The sequence below is a fragment of the Odocoileus virginianus genome, chromosome 5, assembly GCF_023699985.2.
Source record: "Odocoileus virginianus isolate 20LAN1187 ecotype Illinois chromosome 5, Ovbor_1.2, whole genome shotgun sequence".
NCBI classification, from domain to species: domain Eukaryota; kingdom Metazoa; phylum Chordata; class Mammalia; order Artiodactyla; family Cervidae; genus Odocoileus; species Odocoileus virginianus.
This window is the reverse complement of record NC_069678.1, coordinates 82,839,799-82,863,133: the sequence shown is the minus strand read 5'-3', so window position 1 is coordinate 82,863,133 and position 23,335 is coordinate 82,839,799. Positions and strand designations below refer to the sequence as shown.

The 23,335-nt window shown below is 43.6% G+C and overlaps 2 protein-coding genes and 1 long non-coding RNA gene across 7 annotated transcripts in view; 2 read left to right on the top strand and 1 right to left on the bottom strand.

Moving 5' to 3' along the window:
- The window catches only part of KDM4A (lysine demethylase 4A), a 39,928-nt gene extending 37,070 nt beyond the window's left edge, over positions 1–2,858 (top strand). For all 3 annotated transcript variants that reach the window (XM_020914704.2, XM_020914705.2, XM_020914706.2), the window contains exons 20-22: positions 932–1,051; positions 1,349–1,441; positions 1,584–2,858. In XM_020914704.2, coding sequence (XP_020770363.2) covers positions 932–1,051; positions 1,349–1,441; positions 1,584–1,724 — 354 coding nt within the window. In that variant the 3' untranslated portion in view covers positions 1,725–2,858. The remainder of the gene's footprint in view (positions 1–931; positions 1,052–1,348; positions 1,442–1,583) is intronic.
- Positions 780–4,634, bottom strand: LOC139035255 (uncharacterized). The gene is made up of 2 exons (XR_011487914.1): positions 4,047–4,634; positions 780–3,619 (listed from the first exon to the last, which is right to left on the bottom strand). It is a non-coding gene; the product is annotated as an uncharacterized lncRNA (long non-coding RNA).
- Positions 4,635–4,881: 247 nt separating this feature from the next.
- ST3GAL3 (ST3 beta-galactoside alpha-2,3-sialyltransferase 3) overlaps positions 4,882–23,335 on the top strand; it is a 205,343-nt gene continuing 186,889 nt past the window's right edge. Inside the window, exon 1 of one of the 3 annotated variants that reach the window (XM_070468296.1) lies at positions 4,882–5,088. The gene's annotated coding sequence lies outside the window, so the exon portion shown is untranslated. The remainder of the gene's footprint in view (positions 5,089–23,335) is intronic. The other 2 variants (XM_070468294.1, XM_020914738.2) reach the window with 2 other exon arrangements.

Here is a 23,335-nt window from a genome sequence, read left to right as displayed (position 1 = left end):
ATGTCAGCACAGTGAAAGAGACTAATGTTTTAATATTATTGTGAAAATTATCATGCCCTTGCTTGCTCCCTGCCGGTGGCTCAGGAATCTCCCTAAAGTGTGCAGACCATACTTTGAGAACTGCTATTATCGGAGGAAAAACTGAATATCTGAGAACTTAAGTGATTTATCAAAGATCAGATATTTGACTAGTTAAAACTTCCACCTCAGATTCTTTTGTGGGGGCAGTGCTTTCTATTTAACTGTTGAATTCATAACACAATAGAGTTATTGAGTAACTGGTCAATAATGAGTTGTCAATACAGTATAAAGTCATTTCTATTCAATAAATGAATTGGCATGTAGAACCTTCCTCTTGTCATGAGTGAAATTGGAAAGAGCAGTTGGAATTTTAGATATTTGGCATTTTAGACTCTGTCCCATTCCTGCTCCAAGGTGTATTTTTTGGGCCACGTCCCCAAGCACCTTCTCCCATTTCAACCCATCAGACCTTTGATTCAGCTGCCATGAGCATGCTCACACACTGACCAAATTATATAACAGGCTCTCTACTGGGAATGCAGCGAGGGTTCCACCCAGCGTTAGGGTGCCCCCTTCTGCAGGGAGTCAAAGTGCTCAAGTTTTTTGCCAAGTCCCATGGTAGGTGGTCTTTTATTACTTTCCTGTTAAGAACCACTCTCTTAAAATAGTTGAGTACAATTTGAGTATTTCTTCTTGGCAGAACCCTGTCCCCTGTCCCTTAGACAGTTGAAGGAACATGAGAAAGGTTCGTGATGATGGTAGTTGTCTTCTACATTTATTAATCTTATTATAGCTGCTTTTTTTGTCACCTGGAACAGCAGCAGCCAGCCAAGATAGCAGGTAGATGAGGACTTAAGCAGGTCTCTCAAATGGACCTCCGTTTCACCCTTCTTCCTTACTGTTCCCTCAGAGTCAGGACTGTCTCCAGCTGGGTCCTCCTGCTGAAGGGGAAGTAGTCCAGGTGAGATGGACAGATGGCCAAGTCTATGGAGCCAAGTTTGTGGCCTCCCACCCCATCCAGATGTACCAGGTAACCAAAGGCTTTGCTGGGGATGGGGGGGAGGCTGGTGCTTGGTTAGTTCAGCTTCCTCTTGAGCCAGAGGCGGGGCAGGTCCTTGCTCTTGGGAGAGGAGAGCTTAAGGTATCCATCACAACCCTTTTCAGAGCTGGGGCTGCCCTGTGCCCAGTCTGCCGGGTGTGACTTCAGACACGGCAGGCCTCGCTTCAGTGTTCTAAACCCTTCCTGTGTCTGCAGGAAACGGCCACTGTGCATGGTGGACCAGGGAGCCACAGGCTATCTTAGCTTAAGGCCTTTGTTCCTTGGTAGGTGGAGTTTGAGGATGGCTCACAGCTTGTGGTTAAGAGAGATGACGTGTACACGCTGGATGAAGAGCTTCCTAAGAGAGTCAAGTCTAGACTGGTGAGCGTGTTTTCTGTGTGTCCTTGGTTCCCCTCTGGGAGGGAGGGAAGAAAGCAAGGGCGTGACCCTTTGTTTTTCCTTCTGGAGGTGGGGGCATTGGCCACACAGTGCTCATTTATTTGGTTTGCCTATTCTTCTATAGTCAGTAGCCTCAGACATGCGCTTCAATGAGATTTTCACGGAGAAAGAGGTTAAGCAGGAGAAGAAACGACAACGAGTTATCAACTCAAGGTACCGGGAAGATTACATCGAGCCTGCACTATACCGGGCCATCATGGAGTAGGTGCTTCCAGCAGCTGAGAGAGTCCCAGTCAGCAAAGGTGAAAGCACTCTGGGGTTCCACAGCACAGCAGACACTTGGAACTCTAAAGTGAATTGTAAAATGAAAAGGAATGAACTAACCGACCCCATCATCTTCTCACCCCACCTTCATCGCATTCCGCTGAAGTGCAAGGATGAGCCCTTCTTGGACATGTGGCAGCAGACGATGAGCTCCCAGCTGATGGGCTAAGCACTGGAATGCTATGGCTGCACTGGCCCCAGTCTGCAATCAACTGTGCTGGCTGGGCTGGTTACCCTGTTCCTGGCCTCGGACTTAGCTTCCTAACGATCACCTGCACCAACTAGGCAGAGGTGCTGGTGCTTGCCCCCCTAACCCCTTTTGTATTTATGTGTGTGGGTGTGGGTGTGTGTGTGGGGTGTGTGTGTGTGGGTGTGTGTTGGTATGTATGTTTGGTCTGGACCAGCTTCTGCCAGCCCCTGGCCTTTACTTTCTTCCTTGCCTATCCAGGGCAACAAAAATGTGAAATTCTGCCCTCAGCTGAGCTGAGTAAGGGCCCCTGGGGGTTGGCTGGAGATGGCTGTGGCATCTGTCTGTCCCTAGAACTGCCTCAAGGGAGTGGTGGCAAAGCTGCAGTGATGAGATGGAGGTGCTGAGGAGTTAAGCCAGCTGTTTACCCTCTCTTGAAGAAGATAGGGTAACATGGGTGTGTGTTCCCATATCACTTGGGGCACAGAGCGCCTGTGGACAGTATTAGAGGGTGTGGGTGGGGAATAATCTGAAGGGAGATCTAATAATGGAAGCAGGCAGAGCCTGGCGAGTGATTCTGTCAACGGAAAATTGCAATCATGCAGGGCCTGGGAGGGTTAAGATGAATTGGGGCCACTGGAGGCCAGGGGCAGGTTTAGATAACGCCCCTTGGTCTAGGGGTGGGAGGGAGCTGATTTCAGGGGTGGGGGCGGGACTGGAGGGCAACGCTGAAGGGGTTAAACAGGTTTTTGCTCCTCATGAATTTGTTTGCCTGGGCCCAGGATTGGAGGGCTTCACACTTATACCCTGTGTATACAAGAATCAGATTTATAATACTCCCCGTTTTTTTGTTACGTATGAACGCTATAAACCAAATTATTTTGAAAACTGGTGCATCACCTTGTCCTTAGCAATAAAATGTGTTGAGCAGAGGATTGGCTGTGTCTGCCCCAAGGAGCCTGATGGCTCAGGGTCAGGCCGGGAGTGTGCCTCGAGTCCACAGGCTCTGGAGCAGGGCCATGTATTTTAAGGAGGCTCTTGAAGGCCCTCCTAAAGAGATGGACTCTTTGTCAAGTTCTGGTCCTTTGGCCGTGTGTGATGGGGACCTGGGGAGAAGAGGTCCTTTGGCCGAGAGCACGTCCTTTTATTTCTCTTGCCTTAGAGATGGGATGGAAAAGCTAATAGAGGGAGAACCAGACCACTTCCACAACCTGTAGAACTGAGTTTGATCTCTTCTCATCTCAACCCCACTTATTAACTTCATTGAGCAGGTGTAAGTTCATACCAGTGTCCATTCCATAAAAACTGTAGAACCAGCTTGAAAAAAGGCAGGACATTTTAGGTTCTTGAAGAGCAAGAGATTGCCCCCCATCCCCCTTCCCTTGGGTCCTGAAACCTTTCTGATCTGTAGTTGGTGAGACACTTCCCGGGAGGACGACCCAGTCCCTTTGACCAGCAGTGGGTTCCTGAAGTCCAGGTGGACAAGGATAGAGCAGCAGCAGGGCAGGGAGGGACTGGTGAACTGGGCACAGCAGAGCTGTTCCAGCTGGTCTAGTTCTTGGCTCTGGCCAGGAAATTCTTGGGTCAGCTCAGCAACTCAATGCTGCTTTGTGTCCTGGGGCTTGGGAGGTGGCTGCCACCTCTGGTGTCTGTGGGAAAAGGAGGAGCAGCAGGTCTCAAAGATGCGTTTCTGTGCCAATTTCCTCCTGGGGCCAAGGAAAGGGAGGTTGACTCTTGTCCAACACCCAAGGATTCTCAGGGGAGAGTGGACAGAGACAGGTGGATTGGCAAGCCCTGCGAACACATATCTTTGGAGGAAAGGAACCTTTCCCCAGACTTGGCAGGGTCTGGGACCTCCCTCCCTCTCGCTGACCTACCGTCCCCAGCCGTGCTGCAGGACAGGCAGGGAAGTCCCTGGTGCAACCCCAGCAGTTCTTTCTCAACAGCTGATTATTTTTCTAGAAACTTTTGGTCAAATGTAATAATCCCCTGGGGAACTTAAAGAGGTGATGAAATTCAAGTCCCACAGAACAGGCCCTCGTGCCTGCAGTCAGGCCCAGGCCTCAACCAACTCACCGGTCACCCCTCGGAAGCCTTTTTATCAGAACAAACTGCCCACGTTTGGTGAGGTGAAGTCTCAGGGTTGGCAACCAAAGATCGCAACCGGACAGTTCTTCCTCTCCCGTAAATTCCCGGGAGGGGTAATTGTGTTTTAAACTGTGCCCCAGGAGGGTGGGAGAAAGCCTGGATCTCCGGAGCTGCGACGGGTAGACGAAATGGGGCGGATAGGTCCTGGAATAGAAACTGTAAAGTGTGAGGTTGTAAAGTAATAAGGGCAGCCAGCGAGTCCTGTACCCCTTCACTACACAGGATTGGGCAGGGTCGCCCAACCTGAGGTCCACAACCTCGGGTCTCAGTCTGGGTCTGGGGCCGATGCCTGCGTCCCTCGGCGTGGAATGACCGTGGACCCCTGTCCCCCTCACGACCGAGAACAGGCTCTCGAGGGATTATCTCGGCGGACCGTGAGCCCTGCGGCCGTCAGAAACCCACATCCCGAACGGGCACCCTCCAGGGTGTGAAGCTGCGGGTGGAGGATTCCTCCAGGCGGCGGACGGGCTCCGGGGAACCAGGGGTGAGCGTCGGCGCGGAGGCAGCAGGGCCGGGCGTCGGTCCAGCAGGACTGACTCCCCGCCCCGCCTGCAGCCCCTGTCCGCGCGGGGCGGGGCGGAGGGGAGAGGGATGGGCGGGTTGCAGAACTCGGGGCTCCTGTGATAGCGGGCTCCTCTGGGGTGCGCCCGCCCACTGCTCTCAGCGCAGCCCCGCATTGGTCAGCCCGGTGCCCCGCCTGGCTCCCGCGCGCGGATTGGCCGCGAATTCCCGACCCCCGGCGAGGGCGCCGAGGCGGAGAGCCGGATTGGTGGTCCCGCCGTCCCAGGGTCGCGGCCGTGCGCTCCGCCCGCGGCTGCGTCCCCACTATGGCGGCGCCCAGGCGGCCCACCGCGTCGTGGGCGCCCGCCGGGGTCCCCCGCGGCTGCCGCCCCCGCCTAAGCTGTCGCCCCCACCTTCCCGCCCGCTTCGTCCCGGGCGCCGCCTCCCCCCTGCCTCCCTTCCCGCTGCGGTAAGGACCGGTCCTGCGCGCGTCGGGGCGGGTAGTCTTCGGAGTAACGGTCGCCGCCACCCTTTCCCTCCCCTCCCCCGCTACCCGAGGTTACGGGTCGCCGGGGCGCAGAGCCCGAGCGCGCTGGTGCTGGGGGAAGGAAGGGTCGCGCGCGGCCCAGCGGTCTCCAAATAATGAAGTCCGGCTCAAACTGGGGGCTCGGGGCGGGAGTTCGGTCCCACGGAGACCTCGCCTCGGTAGGGGCTGCCAGGCCTCTAGGAAGAGGACGGCTGGACTCGGACCGAGCGGTCTAGGTCACCTGCGCGCGAGACCCCGCAGCGCTGCGCACCTTGGTGCAGAGGAGGGACATGGTCAGGCGGGCCTTCGCTGTGGGAAGAGCAAGGAAAAGTGGAAAGCCTGAGTGGGATCTGCAGCGTACGGGTAGCGGTTGTCATTGCTTATTGCTCTACCAGCTGCCAAACGTTCCGGGAACCCGGGTCAACTTTACTGACAAAGTACGCCTCTTACTTCTTTTCCCCTGGCACTTCTCCCCATTGTTTACTCTCTGATTTTGTTTGCAGGAGGAAATATCTTAGTGATAAGAGCAGGTCTGATTAGGATAGTGTCCCACGAATATTTTTTAATTCCTTTTTGTAAGCGTGCTCGTTTTGTAATTCCTTAAGGACTTGTCTTATGTTTGTTTCCCGCCCGGAGGAGGAAGGAAAGAAACTGAACTGAATCACTGTAATTAATTGAGAGAGGAACCAATGAAGGCAGCTGCTATTTTGTAACAAACAGCAATTTACAAACTTTTCTGTCGATACACTTTGAAAGGTCTATACTATAGCTAGTTGAACAGGAAGGTAGGTTAAGCACTTACTGGGTTCCTGAAAGTAAATAAACCTCATGGAAAATTAGGTTATTCCCAAGTCAGAATCACCTTGGAGTGCTGATCATTGAGGCGTTAGGTATATCTTTAAGTCAAAAAGATTCAAAGGAACCTGGCACAAAAATTTATGATCGAAATGGTGTATTCAATCTCTTAAGGCAATAGCAGTTCCTAAGAGTAAAGATTCTTAAGGATATTTTGAAACATTAAGTGATGAAATCTCCCTGTTTCACATGTCTAATCATGATTTAATAAAAATAAATTATTAATGAAAAAAGATGTGCATATTTTTAGAGACTAAGTTACTTTGGATTATCAATAAAGTATCTATTGTGTACATGTTGTGTGCAAGGCAATGTAACTGTGGGGATCTCACAACCTGTATTGTATGAGACTTGTTCTGATGATAAAGGGCACACAGGAAAATGATCATTAATAATATGGTCTTTAGAATTCCAGGATAGTAGGTACTATGAAAATTCTGGAAAAGGAGAAATCCGTATGTTTGAGGAAGGTTTTACATGAGAACTGAGGCTTGAGTTGAGCCGTAAACTCAGCTAGGTAGACATGAGTGATGATGAGAAAGGAGAATTGAGGAAATGAGAAAGTGAGGATGGGAAAGGTGGCAGAGGAGAACCCAAAACACTCCGGGGTGGTTCCAGGAGGTTCTTATTGGAAAAAGTGGGAGATAAGGTTAATGGTATCAAATCAGGGAGTACTTTTGTCCTGGGTAAAGCACAGGGTAAACAAGAAGTAGTTCTTCGGATGAAACTGGAGCTTGCTATTAGGAAAACAGATGGTAGCACTTTATTTGCCCTTGTTACTTTTCTGAGTAACCTCAGCTATTTAGCAATAATGGTCCTCTCAGCTACCTAGGATCTGCACCTCAGGACTGATTCTTGCCTTCCCTTTATTTCCCCCTTGTGTTAAGTTGGTTGTCAGTTTTTATTGCTACAGCCTCCACACTGTTTTTAGTATTTGCTTCTTTTGGTTCCTACCATCATTATACTGATTTGGGGCCATTGATACCTTTCCCTCTTATTACTGCAGAAACTCTCTAACTTCCCCCCCTGCCTCCTTTCATCTATCCTGTGTACTATCATCATTTCTAGGTAATTCATTTCCCCAGCCTAGACTTTTATTTTTTATTTATTTTTCCTCCATCTTTATCAAGATTTAATTGACACATGTAACACTGTAATTTTAAAACACACAGCATTTTGATTTGATACAGATATGTGTTGTAAAATTATTATAATAAAATTAGTTAACATCATATAATTACCTTTTGTGGAAAGATCATTGGAATTATACCTTCTTATACATTTTCTTTCTTATCTATTGTCTTTCTTTTTTAGAGTATAATTGCCTTACAGTGTTGTGTTAGTTCTTGCTATATACCAAAGTGAACCAGCTATATGTATACATATATCCCCTCCTCCTTGAACTGACCTTCTACCCACCTCCAGCCTAGGCTTTTAATGGCTTCCTACCTTCTCTTGAATTAAGCACAGCCCACCCTGGTCTGGGCAGTATGGGTAAACTCATTTCTTGCTCTTCCCTTTGATTTTACAATATTTTCCAAGTCTGGAACTGTTTGCTCTTTGTTGTCTGTGCTCACTGTCTTTGCCCTTGTTGCTTTTTCTGTCCTAAATGACTCCTTGGAATCTCTTAATTGTTGGTTCTTACCCATTTGTCGGGGCCATTTGATGGGAACTCTCTTTGTGAAACTCTTGTGTGCTTTTCTCGCCATCGGCATGGAGCTCAGTTCAGTTCAGCTTAGTCACTCAGTTGTGTCTGACTCTTTGCGACCCCACGGACAGCAGCATGCCAGGCCTCCCTGTCCCTCACCAGCTCCCAGAGCTTACTCAGACTCGTGTCCATTGAGTCAGTGATGCCATCCAGCCATCTCATTCTCTGTCGTCCCCTTCTCCTCCCACCCTCAATCTTTCCCAGCATCAGGGTCTTTTCAAATGAGTCAGCTCTTCCCATCAGGTGACCCAGGTATTGGAGTTTCAGCTTCAACATCTGTCCTTCCAGTGAACACCCAGGACTGATCTCCTTCAAGATGGACTGGTTGGATCTCCTTGCAGTCCAAGGGACTCTCAAGAGTCTCCTCCAACACCACAGTTCAAAAGCATCAGTTCTTCAGCACTCAGCTTTCTTTTTGGTCCAACTCTCACATCCATACATGACTACTTGAAAAACCATAGACTTGACTAGATGGACCTTTGTTGGCAAAGTAATGTCTCTGCTTTTTAATATGCTGTCTAGGTTGGTCATAACTTCTTTTCCAAGGAGTAAGCATCTTTTAATTTTATGGCTGGCAAACCACTTCAGTATTCTTGGCTTGAGAACCCCATGAACAGTATGAAAAGGCATGGGGCTAGTTCCTCCTTTAAACAGTTATAACACTAGAATTTGCCTTTTTGCCCCAATTTCCAACATAAGACTGAAACTTTTTCAAGACATGAATTATCTTCATCTTCTAGCACAGTGTTTTGTACATAGTAGGTACTTGGTAAATATATTTAAAATTGAACATAGCTTTGAACCAAGACAAATGCAAAGAAAATTCTTTGTGCAAGCAAAATGTTGATCATAAAATCCTGTAAATAAAGTTACTTATATGAGAATTCTTTACTGAGAAAGCTGGTGTATTGGTCTGGATAGCTTGGATTAGGCTTCATTAACAGAAACCCTTAAGACTTCAGTGGCTTAACAGAACAAAAGTTGGCTTCTCATTTGTGCCACATGTCCAGCAGGATTACACGGGTGACTCTGCCCCTGTCAGTTACTCAGGGATCCATGCTGATGGAAACTCATCTTAATGTGGTTTTTCATGACCATTTTGATTGAGTGGAAGATGGTGATCAAGGGACACTGGATTTTAAAATATCTGACCTGAAGTGGCATCTGTCACTTTCATTTCCATATCATTGGCTAAAGCAAATCACATGGCCATGCCTAATTTAAAAGAATGGCCGGGAATTGCAATCTTAAGCATGTGCCTGGAAAGCGAAGAGCCCGAAGTGACTGCTGGACAGCACTAATGACTGCTACATCTTCTGTGAGCATCACGGCCCAGCCTGTGGAAGATTAGAGGTAGTGAAATCAGATGGGCTACTAGAAGAAACATACTGACAGTAGCAAGAAATAATAGCTCTAACGAGGCATGGGATGAGAGTGGACAGGGAAGTCAGAGCTCCACTACAGGCACTGTAATGCTTGTGATGTAAGAGGCTGAGGCTGTAGTGAAAGTCGTTCAGTTGTGTCTGACTCTTTGCAATCCCATGGACTGTAGCTTGCTAGGCTCCTCTGTCCATGGAATTCTCCAGGCCAGAATACTGGAGTGGGTAGCCGTTCCCTTCTCCAGGGGATCTTTCCAACCCAGGGATCAAACCCAGGTCTCCCACATTGCAGGTGGATTCTTTACCATCTGAGACAGTAGTCTGATTTTCCAGTTATTCCTTCTGGCATTACTATTTTACGGCACCCTCAGAGATGAATTCAGGAATGGCCCTGAAGCATCCATAAAGAATTAAGTTTTATTCAAGATACACAATTTAAGAAGCCAGAAAGTGTATAATAAGGTACATTTTTACTTGAATGGTTAAAAAGATCCTAGTTCAACCTTACTGGTTTAATTGGGTTTAACTAAAGCTATCAAGGCCTTCCCTGGTGGCTCAGAGGTTAAAGCATCTGCCTGCAATGCGGGAGACCTGGGTTCGATCCCTGGGTCGGGAAGATCCCCTGGAGAAGGTAAATGGCAACCCACTCCAGTATTCTTGCCTGGAGAATCCCATGGACAGAGAAGCCTGGTGGGCTACAGTCCATGGGGTTGCAGAGTCGGACATGACTGAGAGACTTCACTTCAAAGCTGTCAAACTTTAGTATTTGGGGAGATTTCACTTTTGGGCTTCCCTGGTGGCTCAGATGGTAAAGAATCTGCCAAAGTAGGGAATGGCAACCAACTCCAGTGTTCTTGCCTGGAGAATTCCAAAAGTGAAAACAGGATTGAAATCTTGCTTCTGCCATTGATTGTCTAACATTGGGCCCATGTCTTGATTCTGGAGTCTGAATTTCCTCATCAGTGAAATGCATAGGGTGGTTATGAGTTCATTTTCTATAAAGTGCTTTGCCCAGTACCTCATTCAGAATAGGCACTCATGGTCATGATATTCATTGGCAGCAGCTGCAGGATTTGAAGAAACTGAGAAATCAGGTAAGGAAATTCCAGGATTCCCCCAGATTTTCCTCCCTGTTTCTACTTGGCATCCTGCCACACTCTTTCTCATCTTTCTTATTTTCACACGTATCCTGTTTTATTTTTAAGTTGGTCGTATATGTGTGTCTGTTTCTTCTACTGTACTAGGTCCTTTAGTCATCCCACAAGTAGTTATTGAACATGAGCTCTCTACTAGCCTTGGTGCTCGGTCATGGCATTGCAGATACAAAAGGCATACCCCGGGCCTGAAAGAGCCTGTAGTCTGGTAGGACCAGAAGCCAGTGAACTAGCAGTTAGAATACATTGTACTGTGCTGTGTTTGGGGGTCCTGTGGGATCTCCTAAAAGGGAACCTGATGTCACACAGGGAATATAATTAATGATTTTTCCAGAGAAGCTCACACCTACCTAAGTCTCGGATAACTAATTATTAGCTGAGTAGATGTAGGTTTAAAAGACTTTTCAGTTAGGAAACAGTGTGTGTAATGACCTAGAAATACAAGGGAATGTGGCTGCATCCTGAAGATGCTTGAATGGCAGGAGAACAGTCTGTCTGGGGAGTGTGTGGAGGCTGCAGAAGTCAGACTGTGGAGGCTTGTGAGTTCAGGAGTTTATCCTGACTGAGGAGGAGCCACTGAAGTACTTGAAAGTGGGAGATAACTTTATAGCTTTGCCTTTTGGGAAGGTCAGTGTGTGTGGAGACACCAGAGGAGTGAATGTCCTGTTTCCCTGCCATGGAAAACTGTGAGATTTGCAACCATAGTGCCATGTCTGCTACACAAAATCATAAAATACCTCTGGATGAGGAGAGCTTAGAATGAGGTGAGGCTGGAGGGAAGGTTCCCAGTTAGGCTGTTGCAATAGTAGGAGGGGTGTGTACATGTCCTGCCTGGGGGTAGAGTCAGCTCACAAGGGTTTCCATCACGGCTTCACCAGTGTCTATGATGTGACCTTGGACAGTCTTCAGAACCTCTTGTGTCCTCTTGGTTTTTCAAACTGGTAAAATGGGATTAAAAAATCCCTACTTTGCAAGGTTGTTCTGAGTATTTGAGCAAATAGATGTAAAAAGCCTGCTCCTGTACTGTTAGACACTTAAGGGACTTATAATAAAAATAATAGTTTTAAGATTCTTAATGCTTAGTATATTCGCTGGTTCATGGTAAGTGATTGTTAGCGTAAATTCCTACCACCTGGACATAACCACTGCCAACATTATGTTTTTGTTTTTAATACATGTTAAATGATTGAAATGCTGAATTTTGTGGGCTGGGCATGAGGGAATTATCCTAAGATCAGGAAAAGAAGAGTTGGTCGATATGAATACCATACCAATTTAAACATTCTTTAAAAAACAAAAAAAAAACATTATTTAAATGCCAACAAACTGTATATGTTTATTCAGCTGTTCCCAGCCCTCACCCAGAAGTGACGCATACATCTGTATACACTCTTGTCACTAATGTTATAATGTGCTCACTGCCTGGGGTGTTAAAATACATGTGCTTCTCCTTCAGCCTGTCATCATCATTGTGACTCTGTCCCCCTGAAATTTTGCTCCTCCTCAGTCTTCTGAATATATTTGTAAAGATGAAAATAGAGGTTTAATTCTAATTTGTTCTCCTTTTGGCTTCTCCCTGGTTATCTGGGCTGACAGGAGTTCCTCCCCTATGAACTTCTACATAGTTTATGTTATTCTAATTAAATATTATCTATCGCCTTGTCTCACCGAATTCGTCTGTATGTCAGTAAATTTCTCTTTTCCTTGATGCTGGTTTTCTTTACAAAGTGATAGAAAGAAGACATGTTTGTGTGTTTCTGACATGACTTAAAAATCCATGGAAACGTTGTGTTTGAAATATATTAATAAACAGGATTTCAATATTCTATTCCTAAATTTTAAGTATATAGCACTGATTTTTCAGAGTCTTTGATTTCAGGACCACTTTATAAGTTTAAAATTATCGAAACCCCGAAGAACTTTTATTTTGTGGGTTTGTGTTTTGATATTTAATGTATTAAAAATTACTGAGATTTTAAGTCACGAGAATGCCCTAGCGCACATCCCACATTAGCTGTGAGGACAGTGATTGGTTACATGTCATCATATTTATAGCCTCTGGAAAACTGTGCTGGACCCTTGTGAGAGAATAAGAGTTAACAAGGCAAATAATGTCTGAGAATTACAGTGAAAATAGTTTTAAACTCATGGATCCACTGAAAAGGCCTTAGAACTCTCTAGGGTCCTTAGACCACAGTTTGAGAACCGCTGACATGGAAACATGAGAGTTTTTATAATGGACCTTTCTGCATCTTTTTGGCAGCACAAGAACGTAAGGATGGAAACATTGCCAGATGTCTGTTTTCAAAATGCACTCAACAGTTTCTTAAAGAACAAAGCAAGCGCCCCCCCCCGCAAAAAAAAAAACCAAACTAGTTTCCAGCTTTTGTTAAGACATGTTCTTCACCTTGAAAGGACAGATGTGTGTATTTTGGGAAAATCTTCTAGGTGCCATACATTTAACAGACATTTGCCATTCCAGAAAAGTTTAAAAGATTTGGAACACCAATATTTGTAAAAGAAAAATAAACAACTGCCCTTTGAGTTCTGGCTATCTTGTGCATACTTACTTGGCCAGATAAGCAGAGAACTTCTTTGAGGCACAAGAGTTTCGTGGTTACTAACCATCTCATTGCCAAGTTTAGTTATGGTCCTATGTAAAATAGGATCCAGTTTTTATGAAATTAACCACATTGATGCCATTTTGTATGGCATAAACTGCACCATGCCACAAAGCAGATGGTAAGTGATGGTACCACTGCTTCCCATGCTGTACAACTTTCACACTTCTTGAGGATTCTTCCTGAACCTCATGTGCCCCAAAGTGTCTTGACAGAGGGGTTGTTAGAGGAGGCCAGTGTCCACTGAAGTTAAATATCAGATAAGTTTATTTTTATTTTTTATTTTTATTTTTTAAAATTTTTTATTAATTGGAGGCTAATTACTTCACAATATTGTAGTGGTTTTTGTTATACATTGACATGAATCAGCCATGGATATACATGTATTCCCCATCCCAATCCCCTCTCCCACCTCCCTCTCCACCCAATCCCTCTGGGTCTTCCCGGTGCACCAGGTCCGAGCACTTGTCTCATGCATCCAACCTGGGCTGGTGATCTGTTTCGCCATAGATAATATACATGTTTCGATGCTGTTCTCTCAAAACATCCCACCCTCGCCTTTTCCAACAGAGTCCAAAAGTCTGTTCTATACATCTGTGTCTCTTTTTCTGTTTTGCATATAGGGTTATCGTTACCATCTTTCTAAATTCCATATATATGTGTTAGTATACTGTAATGGTCTTTATCTTTCTGGCTTACTTCACTCTGTATAATGGGCTCCAGTTTCATCCATCTCAGATAAGTTTATTAACAGGAGTTCTGGTATTTTCTTTTGTGACCGTGAATTATTTTGAGTGCCTTTGAGACGTTCATTCTCTACGACAGCAGATGGTTTGGGCTGTTACAAATGCCTCTTGCCCTTGCTTGGCCTTCTTCAGGCTGTCCTTTGTATTGCTACTCAAATGATCTTTCTAAAATGTAGATATGATCTTGTCATTTCTCTTCTTAATGCCTTCACTGGTTCTCCATTGCCAGTGGGATTAATTTCTACCCCTTTAGCAGATCATCTAAGGCCTCTCTCTCAGCTTCTTCACTGAAGCCTTTCTGCGACCTCACGGACAGTTATTAATTTCCACCACCTCATAATGTCTGTACCAGTTTAACTGTGTGCATCACACTGTTCTCAAGGGCAGGTGTCACACTGTGTTCCTTCTGCTTTACTCAGATGTGTAATAATGGCTTCTGCTTGGGCTGATAAGATGGCATAGCTTCCAGCATGGTTCTGGCATAGTTATTCTGTAGTATTATATTTCTTTTCTTACCCTTTTAAAGAAAAGGTATGAGCTGATGAACAATATGGAACTACTACATAGGCCTAAGACACCTAAAGTCTCAGAGACATAATAGCAATGAAAGGGGACATTTATCTCATATTTTCTAATGATGTATTTTATACCTACAGGAACAGAACAATATAATGATATCTATTATTTACCAAATAATACCATTATACCAAATAATATCATTATACCAAATCTTAATATACCATATTGCTTTAGTTGTTGTTGTTGTTGTTGTTGTTTTTAAAACAAAACTTGGCAGTTCCAATAAAAGCACTTTATGTATTTTTCCCTGGTATCCTCTCTCCTTAACCAGAGAAAGCATTATCTTAAAGTTTTAGAATTCACATACATGTTTTTCTGCTTTTGTGGTTTGGCTACATACTGTGTGTCCATATACCATATGCAGAAGGGGCCAGCAAACAGGCCTGCAGCTTTTATTGGAACGCAGCCATGCCCATGTTTAAGTTCTGTTCTTGACTGCTCAAATGCTGCACCCTTCTGTTTCCAGTTTTCTGGACATAATGCCATCTTCTAACCACCTTCAACGCCAATCCCCACCCTTTTATCTTAACTGGCTCGAAGCATGGTCATCTTTTCAAATATTCCAGTTGAATTTCCTCAAGACTTATTCAAGTCAACTTTTCCAAAAAAAAATTATGTCTAGAAACTTGTCCTCTGAACACCATTAAAACAAATAAGCAAAAGCCTAATTAAACCAAACAGCTCCTATTCAGAAAGACTTTTTTTTTTTTTTTTTTGGTAACAACAACAAAAAATAAAATATTCAAAACTGAAAGTTCTGTTTCCTTGGATATTTACCCCTTTTCCCGAGGCTTTTTTTCTCAGCTACTTCTCAAGGGAACATCTGACCAGGGACAGAGTATTTTTCAGCTTTACTTTTCTCTCTTCTATTTTAAAACCTTGGTGAAAGTGAGGGACTTCCCTGGTGGTCCAGTGGCTAAGGCTCCATGCTCTCAATGCAGGGGGCCCGGGGTTCAATCCCTGGTCAGGGAAGTAGATCCCACATGCAGCAACTAAGACCCAACACAGTCAAAGAAGTAAATAAAAACAAATATTATTTAAAAAAAAACAAACAAAAATAAAACCTTGGTGAAAGTGAAAGTGTTAGTTGATCAGTCATGTCCAACTCTTTGCAATCCCATGGACTGTAGCCCACCAGGCTCCTCTGTCTGTGGAATTTTCCACCAAGAATATTGGAGTGGGTAGCCATTCCCTTCTCCAGGGGATCTTCCCAACCCAGGGATCAAACCTGGGTTTCCTGCACTGCAGGTGTGTTCTTTTCCATCAGAGCCACCAAGGAAGCCCTGACACCTTGGTGTTGACATCTAATTTCTATTCAGAAAGTCAGTTACTGCAGATGTTATATGAGTCTAGGTCCAATCAAGGGAGAGCATCCATGTACTTTGAGTAGATGAAGTTTACTGTAAGAGTTATTAACTTTAACAGTGAATTAGAGTAACATGAGATTAGCTAGTAAAAGTAAAGAAAGAAACACATGGAAAGATGCTCAACATCATCAGTCATTAGGGAAATTCAAATCAAAACCACACTGAGATGCCACTTGACACCCACTAGGATGGCTGTCATCAAAAAGACAGATGATAAGGAGTGTTGGCACAGGTATGGAGAAATCAGAGCTCTCATACACTGGTAGGAATGTAAAATGGTACAGTGACTTTGAAAAACAGTCTGGCATTTCCTTAAACAGTTAAACATAGAGTTATCATATAACCTGTGTATATTTTACTCCTACATGTTATGTACCCATGAGAAATGAGAACCTATGTTCACATAAGAATTTCTATATAAATATGCATTGCAGCATTGTTCAGCCAAAATGTCGACCAAATGTCGGTCATCTGACAAATGGTTAAATAAATATTGGTATGTCCATATGGTAGAATGTTACTTGGCAGTAAAAAGAAGCGAAGTACTGACATGCAAAAACTTTGAAAACATTATGCTAAGTGAAAGAAGCCTGTCACAGAGGACCACATATTGTTTGATTCCGTTTATCTGAAATATCTGTAAACATTTGCCAGTTCTATAGAACAGAAAATAGTTTAGTGGTTGCTTGGGACTGGAGGTCTGTAGGGAATGACAGCTAGGGGGTACAAGGCATCAATTGGGGGTAATAGAAATGTTCTAAAATTGTGGTCATGTTTGCACAACTCTGAAATTACTAACAGGTATACTTTGAATGGTTGAATTGTACTATCTAAATAACTGTCATATGAAGTAAAGAGAATGCTAAAGAATATAATAAACGGGCCTAAGGAGCAGCCTCCACCCCTGGGCTGAGCTAGCGTGCCCAACAAGGAGCTCTCCAACCTGCTGCACGCCCACTGCAGGCTGAGATTCAGACTTGGGTGTAGTGGACACCCCCATGAGTCCCTGGATTACAGATGAGTGTCTGTGATGCTGCAGGGTGGAGTTTCCCGGAAATCTGCCTCTCAGGGGCTGGGGAATGCTGTTCACAGAGAGGTGTCTCACCAGAGGCACTCTGTACTTCTCTCACACTGCTCAAGAGAAGTGCTGAGAGAAGCTGTTGGCTGCTGTCCACAGGAAAAGTCCTGTATGTTGCAGGAGCCTACCAAGAGGAACACACTGGAACCCAGAATCCACGCTTTCCTGCACCCTCCGCAAAGCTTGACATCATGTCAGCTGGCAGGAGGAAAATACTTTAAGGGCCCAGATCCATTTTCACAGAGCAAGCAGAAAGATTGAATTTAAAACTAACAGGCAGTAAGTCTGTAATTCACACAATGGGTAATTGGAACCTCTGCATGCTCTTAGCATTTTAATTCCCTTTGGAGATCTTCAGGCCTTCCTTGCTACCTTGGCTGTTGTGGCTTGGAGAAGCTGGGACTCTATCTTTGTGTCAGCCCAGCTCTCTAATTATCCATTTTTGTGTATCTTTTTGTTGTTGTTGTTCTGTGTGCTCGGTTCCCTTTTCAGACACTAGTCATACCTATACTGGATCTCCTGTGGCAGCTATTGTGTTTTTGGGTTTGGGTTTGGGTTTGGGTTTGTTTTGGTAATATTTTTAAAATTTTTATTTTTCATTTTCTTTTGCTCATTTTTTATCCACTAAGGCCTTCATGACTCTTACTGTGTTTTTAGCAGTTCTTAATTGTTCTCTTTCATTGAGGCTTTGTGGTGGTGGTATTTTTCTTTCTTCACTTTTGGCACTTGAGTGCTAATTTTATTTTTAAAATGGTGTTTTACTATTTTTTCCTTAAGGCTCTCCCTTTAATCTTGGCTCTTAGGTCTTGTTTTATAGAACCTTCTGGGAGTGGGCAGCGCTTGGAGAACTTTTGTTAATTATCTGTAATCTGTAACTGTCCTGTGACGTAGTTTTATTCTGTTGTGTGGTCTTCACTTACCACACTTCCCCTTGACCCTCCCCCTTCCTTTCTTTCACTCTCATTTAGGTTCTTTACTGGTTCTATTTCATTTTTGTTCTGTTGCCCTCATATAGTCTCTTCAAGTGAAGAGTTACATGATTAAAGGCAGATCATTTGAATTTGAATCCTCACTCCGCCACTTACTGGCTGTGTGATCTTAGAGAATTTTATCTCTCTGTGCCTCAGTTTATTCTCTATATAATGAGGATGATAATCCTGTAGAATTGTTAAGATTCAGTGAGTTAAATCATACAAAACTTTTAGAACTCTGGCTAGTCCACAGTAGGTACTATATGAATATTAGCAATATTAGTTTATCCCTTGCATTGACTTGCAATTAGAAAATACACAGTTCTGCAATATTCTTCTGTAATGTATTGCACATTAATTACTTAAATCTGCTTAGCCATGCATAGTATGAAAAGGAGGTATGCATTCAGCAAAACCATTTAAAAAACCGATAACTTTTTTAGTAACTTGTTCAGGAAGCTAGGTAATAAATGTGCTTAATCACTCAGTCGTGTCTGACTCTGTGACCCCATGGATTGTAGCCCACCAGGCTCCTCTGTTCATGGGGATTCTTTGGGTATTCTCTAAGAATACTGGAGTGGGTTGCCATCCCCTTCTCCAGAGGATCTTTCCAACCCAGGGATCGAACCCAGGTCTCCTGCATTACAGGTGGATTCTTTACCGTCTGAGTCACCAAGGAAGCCCAGATAATAAATAGGACATAATAACTTCTAATTAGCTTGCCTCAAAGTTATTCACGGGAGATATGTTCAGGAAATACTTTTGGTTTTGCTCCGTGTAATTTTGTAATAACTGAGTTCATATTCATTATGTCTGATACTTGAAGGTCAGCAAAATCCTAACATTTCAGAGTAAAAATTGCTCTAGGCATAGATTAGAAAATAACCACATTTTAGGATGTTTTACAAATGACAAGAGTTTGGTGTATTTTGTTTCAGTGAGTTCAAATTTTTATATAATTTTTATGGTTAATTAAAATAACCTAGATTTATGTACCTTTTGTACCTTTTTTTGAGCAGACTATAAGTGACTGAACATTTGGTCAGTGAGCACGTAGGTTTTGAATACCTACCAGGAATGCAGTGGTGAATAAAATAGACATGTTCACTTTCTGGATTAGCCAGAATATACATTTTAAGCACATTACTCGTGATAAGTAAATACTCATGATTATAAGCTCACTATGTAATGGATAGGGATATATATGTGCTGTGGGAATTTCTAACAGGGAGGCCCAACCTAAAGTGTGGAAATAGGTAAGGCTTCTCTGTGGAATTAACTTTTCATCTGAGACTTAAAGGCTGAGTGAGAGTTGGCTAGATGAAGTGGTAGGGTCACGGAGGCTTCAGCCTGCTATTAGGAAACTGCATGGCAAGTTCAGAACACTGAAGGAGGTTCATTGTTGCAGACTCCTAGAGGTGAGGTGGTGAGAGATGACAGGAGAGATGGGAGGAGAGGTGGGCAGGGGCCAGATTCACCAGTCTCACAGGCCCTGCTAAGGGCGTTGGAACTTTGCCCTAAAGACAGTGGGAAAGTTAAGTTTAAACCTGGGAATGAAATAATATTCACATTGGCTGCTATGTGGAAAATGAAGAGTATCAAGAATGGATATGGGAGTACTCAAAAGAAATGAAAACAGGATCTTGATGCATTATATGCACACACCTGTTTATCACAGCATTATCCTCAATAGCCAAGATATTGAAATAACCCAAATGCCCATCTATAGATAAATAGATTTAAAAAAGATGTGATACATACACTCAATGGAATATTATTTGGGCACAAGGAAGGAGGCTGTCCTGCTGTTCATGACAACATGGCTGGACCTTGAGCACATGATGGTCAGCGAGATAAGTCAGAAGGATAAGTGCTGCACAGTATCACTTAAATGCGGCATCTGAAAAGCAAACCTGTGAAAAACCAGAGCATAAATGGCGGTTACTGGAGGATGAGGGATGGGGGGATAAGACTGATGATGGTTTAGGGTACAGACTTGTAGCAAGTAGTAAACCCACAGAGAGCTAATGTACAGTGTAATGAATACAGACAATAATATTGTGCTATAATGTAATGTGGTAAGTATTGTTTAAATGGCAATCATATTATAATATATAAATGTATCAAAGTAACATGCTATGTACCTTAAATTTATAAAGTGTAATATGTCACGTTTATTGCATATGAAATAATGGAGATGGGAGGTTTATTCGGAGGCTGTAGTAATCGTCCAAGCAAAAGATTATAGTGACTTGAAATATAGTGAAGATAGTGGGATGGATGGATTCAAGAAGTATTTAAGAGGTAAAATTCATAGGGCTTGATGATTGATTATATGTGGAGGGTAAGAATGAGAAGGAGGATAGTGTCAAGGTTAATTTCCAGGTTTTCACAGAAGCCCCCTATGAAGGTGTTGCCTTTTATTGAAATAGTGAACACACTGGAGAAAGAGGGGGTTTACTGGGGAAGTCTGAGACATCTGTGAAACATCTCGATGGTGATATAGAAGTTAAATAGAGGAAATTCCCTGGTGGCCTAGTGGTTAGGATTCTGGGCTTTCACTGCCAGGGCCAAGGTTCAGTACATGGTTGGGGAACTAAGATCCTACAAGCTGGACAGTGTGGCTGGAAAACCCCCCAAAACAGAAGTTCAACAAATGGAATGGAACTTAGAAGTCTTCTATCTGGATGGAATATATCAAGTTTGGGATAGTCAGCATAAGGATGGTAAATGAAGTGGAATGAGGTTGTCTTGGGTATATCTGTGTGTTAGTTGCTCAGTCGTATCCAATTCTTTGTGACCCCATAGACTAGCCCGCCAGACTCCTCTGTCCATGGGATTCTCCAGGCAAGAATACTGAAGTGGGTTGCCATTTCCTTCTCTGTGGGATGAGAATATAAGAAAAACTCAAGACATACGGCACCTCAAGCTTCTCTCTACATTTAAAATTGCTTATGCTCTCTCCCTCCCTCCCTCCCTCCCTCCCTCCCCTCACACACACACACACACAGATTGTGTCTTTAGTATATATTTTTGTAATGTGAGCAAATAATATTGTGTCTGGAGTTGGAATATAATTAGAAATATATTCATTTATTTGATCCTTAGACAAACACTTCTTGAATAGGCTATGTATTAGGTGCTGTGCTGTTAATTGTAGGTGATTCATAGACCTAAGTTATATATTCCGCTTTCAAATTATATGCTAATTCCTCAGACAAGATATTTTACAAGTGCTAGGGCAGAGGAAAGCATGGGGCGTTACCGGAGCACAGATTGCCATAGTATTGGGCAGTGTTTAAGAAAAACTTTTTGAAGGAAATAAGACTTGAACAGAGTCCTAAAAGATGAGTTGGTGTTGTTAAAGTAAAAAAGGGCAAGAAAGAGCTCTTAGCACCACCCTGTGCTCTCTGATAGGTTCAGCTGCTTTAGAAAGGGCAAGTGATCGGGGAACTGTGGTGTCCAGTGGCTTTGGCAGTTAAGTGGTCAGTGGTAAACTTATTGAGCAACAGGCGGGAGCAGAAGCCAGATCAGATTGTGGTGGGTGGGAAAATGGGGAGTGAGAAGTCAAACTCCTCCAGGGCAGGGTCTAAATTTGATTGTCTGGTATCCTCCATGCCTTGTAATAATCCCTGGCACTTGGTGCTTGTTGCGTAAGCTTTGAACAGAAGAGAGACATTTCCTTCTTGGAGCTAAGATGAATGCCTGAGGAGGGGATGAGTCCAACTGCTGCATTCCCTCTGCCTGCTGAAGAGAGCTGGCTGTCAGCATTTGCGGCTCTTAACCTGCATGCTTTTTGTGGCTGTGCAGGGAGGCCAGGTGTGCTCCCGCAGCCAGAGAAAACCAGATTCTCTGCATGGATATGTTAGTTTTCTTTTTATTCCATTTTTTTCCTTTTTTAATAGTTGAGGATATGATATTTGTATCTTTTTTCCTTCAATACGATTTCAGAAGCATTTCTCCATCATTAAAATTTTTTCATAAACAACTTAATTGGCTGCATAATCTCTTATTTGATATTTATTTGAACATTTATATGCACATTGGTTTAATTTTTTTCTGTTTTGACTTTTAATTTTGAAATCATCTCAGACTTAAAATAAGTTGCAAGAATATAACAAGGAACCTCCATATATCCTTCAACTAGTTTATGGTGGTGCCTATCAGATTTCTGTATTTTAAAATTACTCTTTTCCTCTCTGTAACTAATAAGTTTCTTTTGGGGAGATACTTTAAGATGTCCCATTTCTCAAAATATTACTTATTAATTTTAGCATCCTTTGATATTTCTTAGCTGAGTTATTCCTAAAATGATTGCTAAATAATTTTCTAATTACATTATTCTACATTCTTTCCACTCTGAGAAAGAGCTTTCTCCTCTCCTCACTTACTAAATTCTTATTTAATGGGTCATAATCTGTTATCATCAGTCTAAATTGCCACAGATCTGGCCATTAGGAGCCCCTCAAATTGACCGCCTTTTCCTTTTGACATGTCACTCTTTGAATACTTTCCTACTCTCAGGCTTATCTTGTGCCCTCTCTGCCTCAGCCCCTGAGTTCAGCCATTCTTCTAAGGATCCCTAGTTCTTATCACACAGTGGAGAATGGTATTTAAAAACCAAGATCTAGGTGCTAGGTGTGCTCATTGCTGTTGGGATATGATTGCTGCTGGGCCCTTTCAGTGATCAGAGCTAGGACTTCATGCATGTACACACACAAAAGCACACACAGAGTCCACATCTGTAGTTATTTTTATATTTTTTGTATGCATACATATTGAAAACCTTCACATCACATTGATACCTTCAATTCCAGTACAACCCAAAAGATGCGTTCTAGTTTATCTTTTCCCACTTGCTCCTCAGAAGAAAAGCTTTGACAAACCTGGACAGCATATTAAAAAGCAGAGACATTGCTTTGCTGACAAAGGTCCGTATAGTCAAAACTATGGTTTTTCCACTAGTCATGTTTTCCACTAGTCATGTGAGAGCTGGACCATAAAGAAGGCTGAGCTCCTAAGAATTGATGCTTTTGAACTGTGCTGTTGGAGAAGACTCTTGAGAGTCCGTTGGACTGCAAGGAGATCAAACTAGTCAATCCTAAAGGAGATCAATCCTGAATATTCATTGGAAGGACTGATGCTAATGCTGAAGCTGAAGCTCCAGGACTTTGGCCATCTGATGCGAAGAGCTGACTCATTAGAAAAAACCCTGATGCTGGGAAAGACTGAAGGCAGGAGAAGGGGACAACAGAGGATAAGATGGTTGGATGGCATCACCAACTCGATTGACATGACTTTGAGCAAGGACAGGGAAGCCTGGCATGCTGCAGTCCGTGCGGTCGTAAAGAGTCAGACACGACTGACCAACTGAACAACAGCAACAGTCTTTTTCCACGTTTGCAACTCAGTGTCTCCATCATTGAGAAACTTGGCTCCTCTTAGTCTCAGAGTATTTAGTTTGTTTGGTCAGTCCCCTGTCGCCTCCTGCCATACTCCCAGACTTCTCATGATGGCCTGATGCCCCTTCTGTCTTCACTTCAGATATATGTGCCTACCTTGCTTGGCCCCTAAAGCCTAATGGCATTTAGATTAAATTATTCAGAAAGAAAGAGACGGAGCGAGCACATTCCTGTTTATGGCTGCATAGTCCTATGATTTGTCAATACCCCATAGTTTTTGAAGGTGTCCTGGAGAACTTTTTCTCTTATGTTAGAGTGCTGCAGTCAGCC